General features: G+C 39.5%; 2 protein-coding genes across 4 annotated transcripts in view; one reads left to right on the forward strand and one right to left on the reverse strand.

Annotated features, from left to right (window-relative positions):
- The window catches only part of LOC116167651 (low-density lipoprotein receptor-related protein 4), a 46,600-nt gene that overhangs the window by 26,346 nt on the left and 3,883 nt on the right, over positions 1-16,371 (forward strand). Inside the window, exons 3-18 of one of the 2 annotated variants that reach the window (XM_031483079.1) lie at positions 31-224; positions 277-406; positions 9,703-9,809; positions 9,863-10,022; positions 10,076-10,226; positions 10,271-10,587; positions 10,637-10,823; positions 10,882-11,047; positions 11,091-11,881; positions 11,932-12,082; positions 12,129-12,506; positions 13,702-13,985; positions 14,035-14,331; positions 14,379-14,572; positions 14,620-15,724; positions 15,769-16,030. In XM_031483079.1, coding sequence (XP_031338939.1) covers positions 31-224; positions 277-406; positions 9,703-9,809; positions 9,863-10,022; positions 10,076-10,226; positions 10,271-10,587; positions 10,637-10,823; positions 10,882-11,047; positions 11,091-11,881; positions 11,932-12,082; positions 12,129-12,506; positions 13,702-13,985; positions 14,035-14,331; positions 14,379-14,572; positions 14,620-15,724; positions 15,769-16,030 — 4,874 coding nt within the window. The remainder of the gene's footprint in view (positions 1-30; positions 225-276; positions 407-9,702; positions 9,810-9,862; positions 10,023-10,075; positions 10,227-10,270; positions 10,588-10,636; positions 10,824-10,881; positions 11,048-11,090; positions 11,882-11,931; positions 12,083-12,128; positions 12,507-13,701; positions 13,986-14,034; positions 14,332-14,378; positions 14,573-14,619; positions 15,725-15,768; positions 16,031-16,371) is intronic. The other variant, XM_031483081.1, reaches the window with a different exon arrangement.
- Positions 1-16,371, reverse strand: part of LOC116167652 (sorting nexin-25) — a 36,474-nt gene that overhangs the window by 5,195 nt on the left and 14,908 nt on the right. The gene's annotated exons all lie outside the window — the stretch shown is intronic.

Here is a 16,371-nt window from a genome sequence, read left to right on the forward strand (position 1 = left end):
CGTATTTTTGCCATTGTTCTTTTGTGCTAGATGTGATGGTGATTTCGATTGCGAAGGAGGCGAAGACGAAATGGAATGCAGTGAGATGGATGGTGCTCAAAATTTAAAGTGCGAGGAATCGATAAAACACGTTCGCTGTCCCAGATCTGGCAAATGCATTTCTAAGGAATGGCTTTGCGATGGGGACGACGATTGCGGAGATTTCTCTGACGAAACTCATTGCGGTAAGACTTTGTAATAAGTGTTCAACTGCCATAAACACGAAAAATGCTTCAGGTGTTACCGCAAATTGTACAGAGGATCAATTTGAATGTGCAAACGGCCTTTGCATTCCAAAGACTTGGATTTGCGACAACGATAATGACTGCAAAGACTTTTCTGATGAACTTAATTGTACTAAAAGTGGGTAAGTGTATTTGATATATAGTAACACCTTCACTAATTTTGGGTGTATTCAGAAATGCGCACGCTTAGAGCTATCGATCAGTTCGGTAACCTAAAAACAAAATTTAATGCGCTAATAGAATTTTCTGTAAACTAATTTTAGATCACCGCCAGCAAGAAGTGCTAATATTAAATTTACCTATTACCTACCTGTGCACATCTCCAGATAATCATAAAATTTTCGTGCGAGGCGAGAGCTAATAAAATTAATGATATATGTTCAAGGCGCCAGAGTTGGCAGGACCTTAATCCAGTATAAAGTAAATGTTGATTTTTGTTTTATTTAACAGTTGTTTTGGCAACTGCAGCGTTTGTTTTGAAAAAAAACCATGAGGCTATAATATCACTAATTAGCTCCGTTTAAAACAATATAATACCTACGTATTTATTATACCAGGGGGTGGTGACTGATGCGACATAAGCATAACATATACGATTTATAATTCCCTTAAACAGTACCTAATATATTGGCGCAGAGGTGGAGCATCAAGCCGGAAAAAATTGTTCGAGAAAATTCAGTGGCAGAACGGCATAGCTGACTTTGACGCACCAAAATAAAAATTTGGTTACTCATTGAACGGGAATCTGGAAGATGGTGAACCAATTTGAATTCAGAACAAAATGAGCGATATTCCGCACAAATTAATTGTCTTTAATCTTTTTTATCAATTTACACTATCAAAATCGACGTACACAACTCACAAGATTCGCCTTGAAAGCTTGGTGAACAATTTCGTTTTATCCGATCTACAAATTTCTGCGTTTACGTTACGGAGGTTTACTTCGAAGGTTCGGCTAAGAATGTAATACGCGGTCGAAAAATGTAGTGCTCGACTTGCAGACATTTTCTTCGAAGGTTTGACTACGAGTCTCTTTCTGCGCAATTTTTACTTAAGTAAGTACTCGCCGAATCCCAAATAAGAAGCGACCACAGCGCAAACCAAGCGTTCACATTGTTTATATACGTACAATGAAGGTATGGGAGCAACGCTGTCCCTCATGGTCCGTCGCCACGGATTTTAGAACCGGCAACACTGTAGCGTTTCGGCTCTTATCCGCTTGAACACTTGTTTCTCATCTTTATTTTCTAGAAAATTACTTCTGTTCTATTTCATTATGAAGCAGTACACGTATAAACCGGAAAAGTTGTAAATTTAACGGAAAATCTTTAAAGCCTAAAGCGACTAACTGTTACTGTACTGATCTGATACCGTTGTTTGGTAAATTGTCTGTCTCCGTGAAAAAATGTATGTATCTTAATCTCGAAAACGATAGCCTGGTTTGTGCCCGCCGCAATGCATTGAAAAATTTCGTGATGCATTTGATGATAAAGCTCCTAGTCTAAAAATTGTTTATAATTGGTTTACCTGTACTTAAGCAAATTTTGCACCTTAGAGGGAGAAAAGTATGTAGTCATTGGGACAGACAGACGGACACCAACAGCGCAAAAGTGCACTAAAAATCGCAAAAGCGCTACACTCGCTATGGCGGAAGTAAAGCACCACCATTGATAAGTATAACCATTGCTTAACATCAGAATACGTTAATCAATGGTAAGTATAAATATATGAATGTGAGTCACCATGCTTCATAAATAGTGTATGTGGTCAAAGCTAACCTGAAAGCTTGGAACTATTGTTTTCCACTTGTTGGAGAGAAAAATGCGTGCTTAAAAGTGTTGTCAGTTTTTTCGAAATATCCGATATTGGCGGATTCATAAACAAAAATCGCCCAAAATTCAGTCAAGCATCTATATCGAATGTTCTTTTCCACATAACGTACGACCACCCATCGTAAAATAGAGTTTTTGGTTCACTTACCATTTCGGAAATGTCACCTTACAAATCTTCATTTGTTCTTCAGCATCCACCAACCGAGTCAACGCTGGATTAATAAAAACGGGGATGCAAAATCACCAGTAGGCATACGCACAACCTTAACCCAATACGTGCAGAGTATGACTAATTCGCAAAATATCCTAGATTGTTCGATCACCCCACAACCGGCTCTTTTGTTATCACACCGACGCACGTTTTGTGACGTATCCCATTAGTAATTAATATTCCGTCGTTCAACAAACTCGCCGGTATCTAGTGGTTCGAATTTGAAGGCCTTTTCGCAAGCTCTCACTCAATTTATATTATTGGTATTTGTCTAGGGACCGACAAGAAATCCAAATTCCAACTATTTAGGGACAAATTATCCAAATAATTTGGATTGTTTTCGTCAAGATATCCAATTTTTATCGACAAATTATCCAAATCCAAATAAAGCGACAAAATATCCAACCAAGTTGGAAACTCCGATTTGGATATCTTGTCGGTGGCGCGACAAGATATCCAAATATCGAATTTTTTTTAGACAAGAAATCCAAATTTTTGGACAAAATATTCAAAAAGTTCGGAAATTTTTTGACAAGATCTCCAAACTTTTTTAGACAAGAAATCCAAATTTTATTCAAGCCCTTTAATCACGTATGAACCTTGTGCAGTACGAAACATTTCAGTTTCATAGCATTTAGTATGTTTTCATATAGCGTCAAAGAATTAGTGCCTATCTAGTAATAAATGAGTTATTATTAAATTACACTACACTATTAAACGCTGTATAAAAAGTGAAACTGAATGCTAATTGCTATGCCGTGTTTTAACATTGAAACTGAAATGCTGATATGGAATTTTTCGTACCTACCACAAAAGGTTCATGCCTGATTAAAATTATAATTAATAAGTACTTTTAAAGCTCAGCACTTTGACAAGCACAAAGCTCTCACGCTGAAAACAACTGCTGTTAAAAACGTATAGGTAATGATCAAATACACGAAAAAGCGGCGTACCTTTATCTAGTCGAAAATTGGATATCTTGCTGAAAACTTTCCAAACTTTTTGGATTTCTTGTCTAAAAAAGTTTGGATATCTTGTCAAAAAATTTCCGAACTTTTTGGATATTTTGTCCAAAAAATTTGGATTTCTTGTCTAAAAAAATTCGATATTTGGATATCTTGTCGCGCCACCGACAAGATATCCAAATCGGAGTTTCCAAATTCGTTGGATATTTTGTCGCTTTATTTGGATTTGGATAATTTGTCGATAAAAATTGGATATCTTGACGAAAACAATCCAAATTATTTGGATAATTTGTCCCTAAAAAGTTGGAATTTGGATTTCTTGTCGGTCCCCCATTTGTCTATAAGCCTTTATATAGGTACACGATATGACATACAGTGAGTTTTTTTAACCATAGGATTTTGCATGTTAATTCTTCAACCCCCTGTTACATATTATTTTTATGAATATTACAAAGCCTAACGCTGTTATTTTATTGTATATTAACTATGTCTAGTTATTTACTTCATTTTGTGTTACCTACCTAAAATGGTATAAAGCGACATTTTGGAATGAAAATAACTTCCTATCCTTGTGAAAGTTTGTTGGACCGCTAAAAATGACGGATCAAAATTAGGCCTACTAAATAATGGGAATTTTTCAGTGTTATTTAAAGCATGCTAATAACTGTTTAATTGCGAAACTTTTCCCTAATTTGACCATCGTCGTATCTTCTATGGTTTCGGAGTAGATCACCATGATAGACATCTTTATTTGGGACACAGTGTAGGTATATGAAAATCTGTAGAAATCGCTTGGAACTCGTTTTTCAGGGATTTTCGTAGTCGCAAAGTTCAGATATATCCTCAAAATTACCCGGGGATCCTTTACTTAGGTGTGGCGGTACGGGGTGCCGGGGGTGTAGTGTGGTGAAAACTCTCCACAAAATACTATACAATTTTTGGGGCACTCCTCATAGCTCGAGACGCGAGAAATGGAGAACGCAATTCGACCTTTAAGAAACTTTTGCTCGACCGAAGTCGACTACCCCTTGAAGCGCGCCTTTTAAAGGTGGTTACTCACTTCCTACGAAAAAAACAAAATTCCGGCACGCAAGAATTGTGCGCATTTACAAAAACTTTCCGACGACACCAATTTGGAAACAATCGCACTAAAATTGTAGAAGAAGACAGGAAAAAACTAAACAATCACCACGTTGGTAAACATACGCTCACATGATGTAGCCCTGTGCCTAAATTTGTTAATGACACGGCCCCGGTAGGTACATGTACACTCCTCGTTTTTCTACAAGCGTTCTCCTACGAGCCCGCATTTGCTGCCAGCCAGAGAGCCAAAGTGAGATTAAAAGCTAAATTGGAAACTGCCCTCCATCCAACAATGGATCGCGCTACCCACTTACTTATGAAGGTGAAAAGGCCAACGCGCGGCCTTTTTTCCTCACATTGAGCCAACGCTCACTTGAACCAAGCGTGGCGCAATTCTGTTATAAAGCCTCTATAGGAAAAGTTTACACGAAGAGCATTTATGAACTTTCTAGAGGCCATTAAAAGCATGTTCTCTAAAGTTTTCTAGGTGTTCTACAGTTTCTAGCTAGAACCCTCAATAGCACGAAGAATCTTTAAGGTTCTTCAAGAACTTCAAACATTTTAAAGCGCGCCGAAATACAGCTAAGAGCATCTAAGATCCGTCTTGACCAAGAGCACTGCAAAGCTTAGTTCTTAAGAAAATTTAAAGTTTTAATAATTAGAGCTTTTAAGAAAGGTATTGGTCTATGTAAGCCTTCATGAGTTACCAAATGCTTCTTCTCCAGGAGCTTTCATTGATTTATCCAGTCTTTTAGTGGTCTTTAGCGCCTGTAATAGAACTTTCAAAAGTATTTTATTCCCGAACCCTGAAGAGCCTTTTACACCCTTAGCTAAGCGGGTATTCTAGTGGATTTGATAAATATAGATAGTACCTATGTCCTCCAACTGGGAAAGCAGGGAAACCAAAAGAAATGGTAAGAAGAAATACACATGCACTTTCATGAAATCATCCTACTGTAAATACTGTGCCAATCTTTCCTTTCGAAAGAATAAATTGCAACATGGTAGACCTTATTAGGGATCTGTTTATATGTAATAATACACAACGTTATCCTTCACTAAAAATAAACAACGAAGGACAATATGTTGATTGCAAGCGTCCTTGTTCTGATTTAGTTTGTATGTATTGCATTACCAATTATATGAAGTTCGCCTTCGTCATTGAATAAGTAATCATAGCCATAGGTACTTATTCAATGCCTTCATGAAAACCCTAGTGAAAACCTTTGATTGTACCTACTTATGTTCATAGTATGCCAAAATATCCTATTTACGGTTGGTAACGCGTAGGCTAGGGTTAGGGCCAGCTTTTCCGATCTTGAATCTATATCAACACAGAACTAAAAAACCCTTTCTGTGACTATTTTTATCGCGTGTAAGGTGGTAGGAATAAACACACCGTGCGTGTTTTGTTTAATAGAAAGCAAGATAATGGATTTGCTTTCTATAAACCGACTCATTCAAAAGTTACGGCCACAATGGTTATTTTTCTTATAAAGCAATGTTGGGGTGCTATTTCGCCTTTCTGAAGCATCCACCCACGCCACGCTTCGACGGGGGAAGAAACCTTGACATTGACACGAGACTCGCGATTATTACCTATAGATTCGATTTGAACGATGACACGTTCTCGTAACAATTAACACCTTTTTGCTGCCAGTTGTGTGTTCAACTTCTAAAATTTGTGTTTCTTCTAATTTAAGATTTCTTATTAGATTTAGGTAGGTACTTAAAACGGCGGGGATGTTACATGTGTAACGTTTAGATGTTTACATTAGGTATACAATTTATTGTTTTGGCACAGTCTATCTGTTTATAAGCTCCGGGAAAAGTGGCATCGATCCACGATGCTGGTTTCCGTGGCGACGAACGCTCCGGTCTTAGTCGCCTGTTTGGGGGTGGTCAATGAAAAAGTTGAAATTCGAAATTAATTTCTATTTATTACCTACGTTTATAAATATGTTCGTAACTAAAGCGGTACGAGAATTCTCTTCGATAGCGTTAGGGTATTTCGACAAATTCTGTTTTTTACATTAACAATATGCACGTAAATAACGCTTAGTATTTCATAATAAGAGTCACCCTCATATTATAGTTCTTGTGCAGATATGAGCTTCGAAAATTCGAAAGTTTCTAACTTTGCTTTCTAATTCTAACTACCACTTTGGTTGGGGTAGGAGGTACCATGTAACCTATAGCAAGATATAAAATAGTACGCTAAGGGTCATTGGATTTGACCCATTTTAAATATAGGCTTAGGTATGTGGTATATAGGTGGTATATAGGTGAACTGTGCAAAGTTTGAACCGAATCGGACCAAGCGTTGGTAGTTGTCGTGTTCACGGACAGACAGGCGGACACCATCGATTGCCCTATAAACCTTGCATCGCCTTGCTCTACCGCTTAATAAACCATATAGTAAATGCAGCAATGGGCAGAGGGAAGATTTCGCCTTTTGCAAATTTTTAACTCATTTTCCAACTAATGTTTTAACCACAGATGCTTCTAGTAAATACAAGCATAGGTACCTCATATTGTAAAAATCAGGATTGCGCCTGGCAAACTACGCAATGTGAACTTTCTTATTATAGCGATATTTTTTGAGGTTTTAACCAGATTCTTTTAGTAAAGACAAACATATCGCATATTGTAAACATTAAAAAATTTACATGAATTACAACGCCACGCTATATATGAGCAGTGGCGATCCTACCCCATTTGTAGTAGTATGTGTGGAGGATCTTACGATATATGCAGCAGTAGACAGGTAGATCGGAGATCGGAGATATAATTCGGGTAAAAGAACTTAAAAGCAAAATCTGGATTCAAATTGACACATTTATATATATTATATTAGATGTAGCAATGTGTGAACACGTAGTTCTGAAGATTCCAAGTGAAGCATAAATTATTAAATCAGTTGAAACTTTTACTGCGGCTGCTGGTGCAGTAATCAGTATCTATCGTTAAAATGTGCGAAAGGAACATTTTGGAATGCATACTTATGCGAATTAATAGCGTCATCCTCATCCATTCTATACATCCCGCTATAAACAAACGTTTTCCTCAGCATACGTGAATAAGCTGCGAGGCAGAAACTGCAAGGGATGCTGCAACCAAAACGTGTTGCAAAAGCAGCGCTCTATTGAGAACATATGTACAATCTCTAGTCTCGAACCGCAACTTTTGTAGACAGCTGCGGCATAAAAACTGCAACAGACAAATCAAGAAGAACACTTCAAGAGATCTCAGGAAACATGAGTACCTACTCACAGTTTGAGTCAAAATCTAAATTATCGGGGACGCGATGAACGACGAACCAAACACTTTACACATAGTCTTTTTTATCTGCGGAATCGCATGCATGGTAACTTCAGGTAGAAGACTTCAAACTTCTTTATTTGACGAAAACTGCCCGTAAAATTAAGCTCAACAATGACATACGCTTTTATAATCGACCCGAAAATAGTATCGCTTATTTCTTTGTTTTCTCATTTAAAGGTGAAACCACCTCCATTCATAAGATCCATATCGTTGTTCCCCGCCGTCGCTCGCTGTTCCCACCGCCAACGTCCGAACTCCAAACACCTGCATCCGTTATCTTGCACGTGGCGTTGCTCGTAAACAAGGTCAATTAATTTCTCCGATAACGCCTTTTTACAATACGTATGGCCAGATAAAACTGTTAGGTACCTTACGTCGAAATTACAATGAATGTTCCCTTATTTATACTATAAAAGAACTAACATTAAAATCACAATTTAAAAAAAATTCCAATTCTGTGTCTATTTGAAAGAAATTCTCCCAGATCCTACCATACACCGCACTTACGCAATAGCAGTTTAATACACGAGACTATCAATTTAAAATGTGTCAGTGTGACTATGCAACGAAGGATAAATCTAATTATAAAACAAACTTATTAACATACAAGATCCTCAAGGATTTAAAGCCTATGCCCAGTGCGCTTTCGTCACCAAACAGAAATCCAGTCTTAAAGCACATTTACTCTGTTAAGGATTTAAAATGGACCCCTTTATGTTCCAAGATTCAACACGTCAGGAATGTCAACTCAGTGGATATGATCGGTATTCTACTGGTAGCTATCTCTCTCCCATATGTTTTGGCACAGATTTAGTGGCTGTGGGCTATATCTATGGAATATATTATGATCCAAGGTTTTTTGTGATAAATTGCGTTCAAGGGAAGGGAGTGTTAAAAAAAAATGAAAGTGACGTGAAGGGAGAACCAGTTAAAAAAAAGTAATTGCAAAAAACTTTATCGAAGCATGAAGAAATAACGGGCTAAGGAAGTAGACGTGAAGGAGTGTTAAAGGAGGTGTGAAACGGACGCAATGGAAAAGGCGCGAAGATAAAGGTGTGAAAGAAGGGGGCGTGAAAGACTAAGGGGGCATAAAGGAAGGGTAAGGGAGAATGAAACAGCGTAAAGAGAAGATATAGGACATAAAGGAAGCTTGGAAGAGGCGTGACGAACCGATATATGTCACCATTGTATAATACAATGATGTCACGAAATAAAACCCGATAAAAATGGAAGGCGACAAGGAAAACCTTGAAATAACGTGGTATATTTTTTATATGTTGAAAACCTAGATGAAGACCGTGAAAGCAAATGAAATAAATGTAAAAGTGTGGCAAGGAAAATCGAAAGTGCAAAAACAACGTAAAAGTGGTGAAAGAATGGTAGAACGAGGAGAAAAAGGTGCGAGGAAGCGATCGTAGCATGAACATGAGGCGTAATGTGAAAAAGCAAAGTAGTAGATTTTGTAACGTAGATAGAACGACTAAACTGGAAGGGTATACACTTTAATATCTTGGAGGAGTTCTAGAAAGCGTATATGATGAAGGAAAAGAATGTGAAAGAGTCGTAAAGAAAGTATGAAGAGTTCCTGAAGCAGGCAGCCAGTAGGCGCCAGGAAGTGTAAGCGCAATAGAAAGTGTGGAAGAAATAGACATGAAGAAAAGAGACGAGGAGAAAGAGGAAGTATGAGAAAGGAAGTGTGACACAATCGAGGTAGGAAAAAGGCGCAGAAATTTTCAATGAGCCAATGTGTAGGTATAGTTGCGTATCCTTCTGAAAAGTTCATTTGGATTAGGGGCGGGGGGGTATGTACAATGTTCGTCGAGCATTGACATGATAAGAGACAAAACGTGTCAAATAAGTACCTACCATATATGTCCCCGACGGGATAGTTTTATGAATACTATAAAAACTCTATGGTTTAGTCGCAAACCGCAGAATACACCCACTTACCTCCAACCATAGGTATATATCACTCACACTCTGTAAACTATTAATGCTTTCAGTTGCACCGAAGATGAATTTACTTGTAACGACGGTTCCTGTATATCGCTGAGTTGGAAGTGTGACAAGGAACCAGACTGTACAGACGGTTCGGACGAAGCCGACTGTGGTAAATACAATGTTTTCAATAACTAAATATTAGGTCTAATTCCAAACTTAAAGATATCGAACCGCCATCCTGCAATGAAGGAGAATTTCAGTGCACTTACCAGAAATGCATTAAAACTGAATTTAAATGTGACGGTGATGATGACTGTGGCGATTGGAGCGACGAAGATGACTGTCCTAAAACTCCTGGAAGCTGTGTGTCCGGCGAATTTAAGTAACCAATCCACTTTTTACTTGGCAATCCGTTAAGTTAATACGTTCCTTTAGATGTACGAGCGGAAAGTGTATTCCAGAACGATGGAAATGTGATAAACAACAAGACTGCGAAGACAACGAAGACGAAGCGCACTGCGAAGCTACCTCAACGAAAACATGTTCCCCTGAAGAATATGCCTGTAATAATGGCGCGTGCATTTTGGTAAGCTTGATGAGTAATTACTATTTTACCAATAATTTTTATAGGATACGTGGGTATGTGATGGAGCTTCAGACTGCAGTCATGGAGAAGATGAAGCGGACTGCAAAATTGTGTGCGACCTAACGAAATTCCCATGTTCTGGCAGTGACACAAATAGCACGCTCACAGAATTTTGTATTAATAAAAAGCATGTATGTGATGGACAACGGGACTGTCCTAAAGGCGAGGATGAAGCTGACTGTCCCACAAAGCGTGAATGCGAAAAAGATACAAAGTGTGCGCAAGCTTGTCTAACAACTGCAGATGGGAAAAATGCATGCAGTTGTTTTCCTGGGTATCAATTGGCGACAGATGGATTAACGTAAGTTTGTACAGGCCAGATTGTACTGTTCACACTTAAATCATTACAGATGTGACGATGTAAATGAATGTTTGTATGAAACCGATCCTGTATGTTCGCAAACTTGTAATAACACAATTGGCAGTTTTATTTGTGGTTGTATGACTGGATACATTTTAAGGCCCGATTTACGTTCCTGTAAAGCTTTAGGTGCACCACCGACGTTACTTTTTGCGAATCGCATGGACATAAGACAGGTAAGCATTTTAAAAGTTTGTATGATGGATGTGTTCCATACTAAAAAGTAGCTATAAGGTTTCTTTGCAGGTATCACTAAGCAATACAAAATATACTGCCATACTGAAAGGGTTACACAATGCAATTGCGCTCGATTACCATTACGAAAAAGCTACTATATTCTGGTCGGACGTATCTATGGACGTGATTCGGAAAGCATTTATAAACGGTTCCGGAATTACTGGTAAGTTTCATCCTCAAGCCACACTTCTGACGTTACATTCCAGACGTAATTAAATGGGGGTTGGAGTCACCAGGTGGCGTGGCTCTAGACTGGGTCCACGACCTACTATTCTGGACGGACTCTGGTACCAGAAGAATTGAGGTGGCTACTTTAGACGGAAAGCAGCGAGCGATCGTAACCGCAAACGACTTGGATAAACCGCGAGCAATCGCCGTACACCCGGGCGAGGCGCTTGTTTTTTGGACAGATTGGGGACCGACCCCAAAAATTGAAAAGGCGGAAATGGACGGTAGCAATAGAAAGAGCATTGTAACGGAATCGGTTTTTTGGCCAAACGGACTTACGCTAGACTACACCACAAACAGGTTGTATTGGGCTGATGCAAAGCATAACGTCATCGAGTCCGCGTTTTTTGACGGTACCGATCGGAAGAAAATCATAAGTAAAGGTCTACCACACCCTTTTGCTTTAACATTATTTGAGGACGCGATATACTGGACGGATTGGCATACGAAGTCCATTTCAACCGCGAACAAAGCGACGGGAGCCGGGTTTAGAACCATTCACTCAAATTTGCATTTTCCAATGGATATACACAGTTATCACCCTCAAAGGCAACCGTCATATAAAAATCACTGTGGAGTAAAAAATGGAGGCTGCCAACATATGTGTTTGCCGAATCGCAAATCCTTCACTTGTGTTTGTCGGATGGGTTTAAAAATCAATGAAGATGGAAAGACATGCCAACAACCTGAGAAGTTACTGATATTCGCCCGTAAGAAAGATCTTCGAATTAAGCACTTGGATAGTAGTGCTGTACATCAGCATGAAATGGTATAGTACACACACTGGTAAGCTAAACGTTTAACCGGTGCATTTTGCAGGTGATTCCAGTGGATGGCATCAAATCCGCAGTAGCTTTGGCATGGGATTCGGTTACGGATTCGATATATTGGACTGATGTAGAGCGAGATACAATCAACAAAGCACATTGGAACGGAAGCAACCAACAAGTTTTGGTGCACACTAACATAGGTAAGCCAAAATCGTAACCGGCATAAACTGATCATTCATTTCACAGTAACACCCGCCGGTTTGGCACTAGATTGGATCACGCACAAATTATACTGGACCGATTCCGGTACCGCACGAATTGAGGTATCCAATACGGATGGATCTATGCGAGGGCTATTAATTTGGGAAGATCTGGACAAACCTCGCGATATTGTCGTCGATCCAATCGGCGGCTACATGTATTGGTCGGACTGGGGTAAAAAACCGAAGATTGAACGGGCCGCAATGGATGGCACAATGCGCACAATACTGATAAGTCAAAATTTAACTTGGCCCAATGGTTTGGCGATTGATCACGCCGCTGGAAAGCTTTATTGGGCCGACGGCGGAACAAAAGCGATTGAGTACTCAAACTTGGACGGAACAAATCGGGAAGTTTTAATAGGTAATCAATTCTTTGCAAAGTAGCTAGGCCAAGCGAGTATTCGTCAAAGTTTGGACGTAATTCCTTTTTTTTGGGGGGATTGAATTTCTGAACTATGATTTTCTGCTTTTATTTCCAAAATAACGGTTAAGCATTCAATATAGTCAGTCTTTGGTGCAGATAAGGAATTTGGCTGAAAGAATAACAGCTGAGTCAGGTTGAGCTAAGGATGTGTTCTGTTTGTTGATGCTCCTATCCTGCTTCTTCCAAAGGGCTCGCCATAGCTACTCAGAGACAAGCTCATATTTTGTGGTTATTCAAAATTTGTCTAATAATACTCGATATTTTATTTTATTTTATTTTTTTATTTTTTATTTTTATTTTTATTTTATTTTATTATCCCTCTCTTGTTTTGGGCCCTCAACAGGCATGCGCCCAATTACAGAGTGACCCGCATACTGCTATTTAGAGGTGCCTCTGCAGAAGGTCTTAAGATGGTCTATACTACTCCGGTATTTACCTTACGAATTAGGAAAACTGCAGGAAAACCTAATTCGGAGTAGCCGGTAGAATGCTCGGAACTGGTCTAAGGTAATTTCCATCTTCGCCACAGATGAAAAATTCACCTCAACCCAGGTTCGAACACCCGACCTCCGGATTTATAACCCAATGCTCTACCATTGAGCCATAAATCTGATAATCTGATATGTGCTACAATACTAGATCAACCGCTAAAAATACGAAAAAGTGCGAAAAATCATTAAGTTATAGGAATTCAGCCCCTAACATAATGTAACGTGATTTATAAATTCGGGTTCGATTTATATCAATATTTATTAAACAAAACTAAAACACTATAAAAACTGTACAATTTATATTTCCGCGCTCGATGTTTCATCCGTACTCGATCTCGTTCGGTAGTAAACTTACTGCGATGTTCGGTCCGCAACCATTTATACACGCAAGCAATGTAAGTCCAGAACACTCGCGTAATTACCGGATAGTCTCGAATATTCCTATACAAATACCACTATCGCGCACGTAGAAAATTCCAGAGCGCCAAAGGCGACGTCATGTCTGGAGCGTTTCCGTTACACTAAGAATGCAGCAGCATTGGGATTTTCAGAACGTACCTATACCTATAGGGACTGTGCAATGTTTCAGTTCTACTATATTTTTTTCAAGGTTATCGCTTAAAATGCAACTCCAATTTCAGGCAGTTCAATTTTACCGCATCCCTTTGGTTTGGACGTATTTGGTAATTACGTCTATTGGACCGATTGGATCACATCAAACATTGAAGCGGCCACCAAGTTAACGGGCTCAAATCGCACAATTCTTGGATCTGGCATCAATGAACTTATGGACGTGAGAGTGTTTCACAGAAGCCGAAAGATTATAAAAACCGCTTGCTCGAATAACAACGGTGGTTGCACGCACTTATGCCTATTAAAGCCAGTAGGGTATAGCTGCGCGTGTCCCATAGGAATCACACTGGCCGTAAGTCGACAGTAAGGATTCTCAACAGCCTAAAGTCTTACGTTTCTAGGAGGATGGTAAAACATGCGGGCAGGGACCGAAAAATTCTCTAATTTTAGCACATCGGGTAGACATAAGGCAAATATCTTTGGATGTACCTTATATAGTAGATGTGGTGCTGCCTCTCCCACCATTAAAGAATGTTATGTCAGTTGATGTTGACCGCAAGACAGGTGAGATCTACTGGACTGATAATAGTGAAGATCTAATACAGAAAGCAACTGCTGATGGAAAAAACATAACGACTGTGCTTTTCCATGAACTACAAATGGCAGACGGTTTAGCAATCGACTCAACTGGTAGAAAGGTTGGTGGCGCTTTGGCAATTCAGGGTCTAATCAATACCAATTGCAGATCTATTGGACTGACGGCGGCCGAAACAGCATCGAGGTAGCTGAATTAGACGGTACAAATCGAAAATTATTGATTTGGGAGGATTTAGACACACCACGCGCAATTACATTACATTATCATCACGGACTGATATTTTGGTCCGATTGGGGTACCCATGCTAGAATTGAGAAGGCCCACATGGATGGAACTAATCGGTATTGAGATCTAAAGCAAATTCAACGCTAACTGAAACTTGTTACAGAGTTACATTGATAAGCACAGATTTGGAGTGGCCAAATGGTTTGGCAATCGATAGACCTTCCAATCGTCTGTATTGGAATGATGGAAAGCTTAAAGTAATTGAGTCTTCGAACTTCGATGGAAAAGAGAGAGTGCAAATTATAAGAGACGCCCTACATCCCTATGGCCTGGTAGTTGTCGGCAATCACATGTACTGGACGGATTGGAAAACGCAAGGATTGCATAGGGCAGATAAAATAACTGGTTCAGACAGAAAGGTTATTAGAGACAAACTGGAGGGTTTAATGGACGTTCGATCAGTGCAAAGCGATAATATCGCCGAGAATGCCTGTGGTACCAATAATGGGGGCTGTTCCCATTTATGTCTACGTAATCCTCAAGGCTACTCGTGCGCGTGTCCAACTGGGGTCAAAATGATAAAGAGCAGTGATAGCACATGCGAGTTGCAACCCCAAACTTATTTGCTCCTTGCCACTCGCGCAGCATTGGCGCGTGTCAGTTTGGACACAGAAGAACTATGGGATGTTACCTTACCAATCACAAACATTCACCACGTGATTGACGTAGATTTCCATTGGGAGAAAAAGCTAATTTATATCACGGATGTTGATAGAGATGTAATACAAAGCATTAATATGAAGAATTTGTCCGAAGTGACCGACGTAGTCTCACAGAATTTGTCAACCCCCAACGGTATTGCAGTCGACTGGATCGCAAACAATATATACTGGACTAATGCAGGGAAGAAACTAATAGAAGTGTCCAGATGGAATGGCACATCTCGAAAAGTCATCATTATGGAAAACCTGTTAGAGCCTAGATCAATTACTGTATTTCCCAGGCGTGGCTATCTGTATTGGTCAGATTGGGGAGCTTCGCCGAAAATTGAGCGCTCGTACATGGATGGGTCATCGCGCAAAGCGATTATCACCGCAAAATTAGGTTTTCCAAATGGACTGGTGATCGACTACGCAGCGAAACGGCTCTATTGGACTGACGCCCGTTGGGATAGAATCGAGACGTCCGATTTACACGGGCAAAATAGAATACAATTGGTGCACAGTGAACCAAACGCGCCCACTACTCACCCTTTCGGATTGACACAGGTAATTTAAATTGTCGAGACTATTAAATTGATATCGTATTACAGTATGGGGATTATATGTACTGGACCGATTGGTATCAGAAGTTAATTGTGCGTGCTGATAAAGCGAGCGGAAAAAGTTCTGCAATTATTAGGTCGAATTTAGATGGGGCGATGGGGATTACTACTGTTAGTGCGAGTCGTCAACAAGGATGGAATCCATGTGCTGAAAATAATGGCGGTTGCACGCATTTGTGCTTTTTCAAAGCCCGGAACTACACTTGCGGTTGTCCAGATGAAAACGACGGGAACAAAACCTGCCACCATGGTAAGTTATGTACAAGTAGTTTAGTTAATAAGCTCGCAGTTCTATAGTCGTGGGTAATATGAATCGACACTTAAGGCGGCTCTGCAGTGAATGTTGAACTATCCGCAAAACAACGAATCATTTTTTTAAGATTTTGATTTTATAATCGCATTTAAAAAAGGGCCGATGTCAAATATTGTAGGTATTAACCAACAGAATGATTGTGCGTAAACCAAATTTTAAAGTTTGTCATAATTTTGGAAATAACTAGTACAATTGATAAAGCTTGTCTTAAAGATGACGGCGCCTCTATAAAACATACAGACATGGGTTTTGGCGATTTACAACCAGCTAACAAAATT

Source organism: Photinus pyralis, unplaced genomic scaffold, assembly GCF_008802855.1.
Source record: "Photinus pyralis isolate 1611_PpyrPB1 unplaced genomic scaffold, Ppyr1.3 Ppyr1.4_LG4, whole genome shotgun sequence".
Taxonomy (NCBI): Eukaryota; Metazoa; Arthropoda; class Insecta; order Coleoptera; family Lampyridae; genus Photinus; species Photinus pyralis.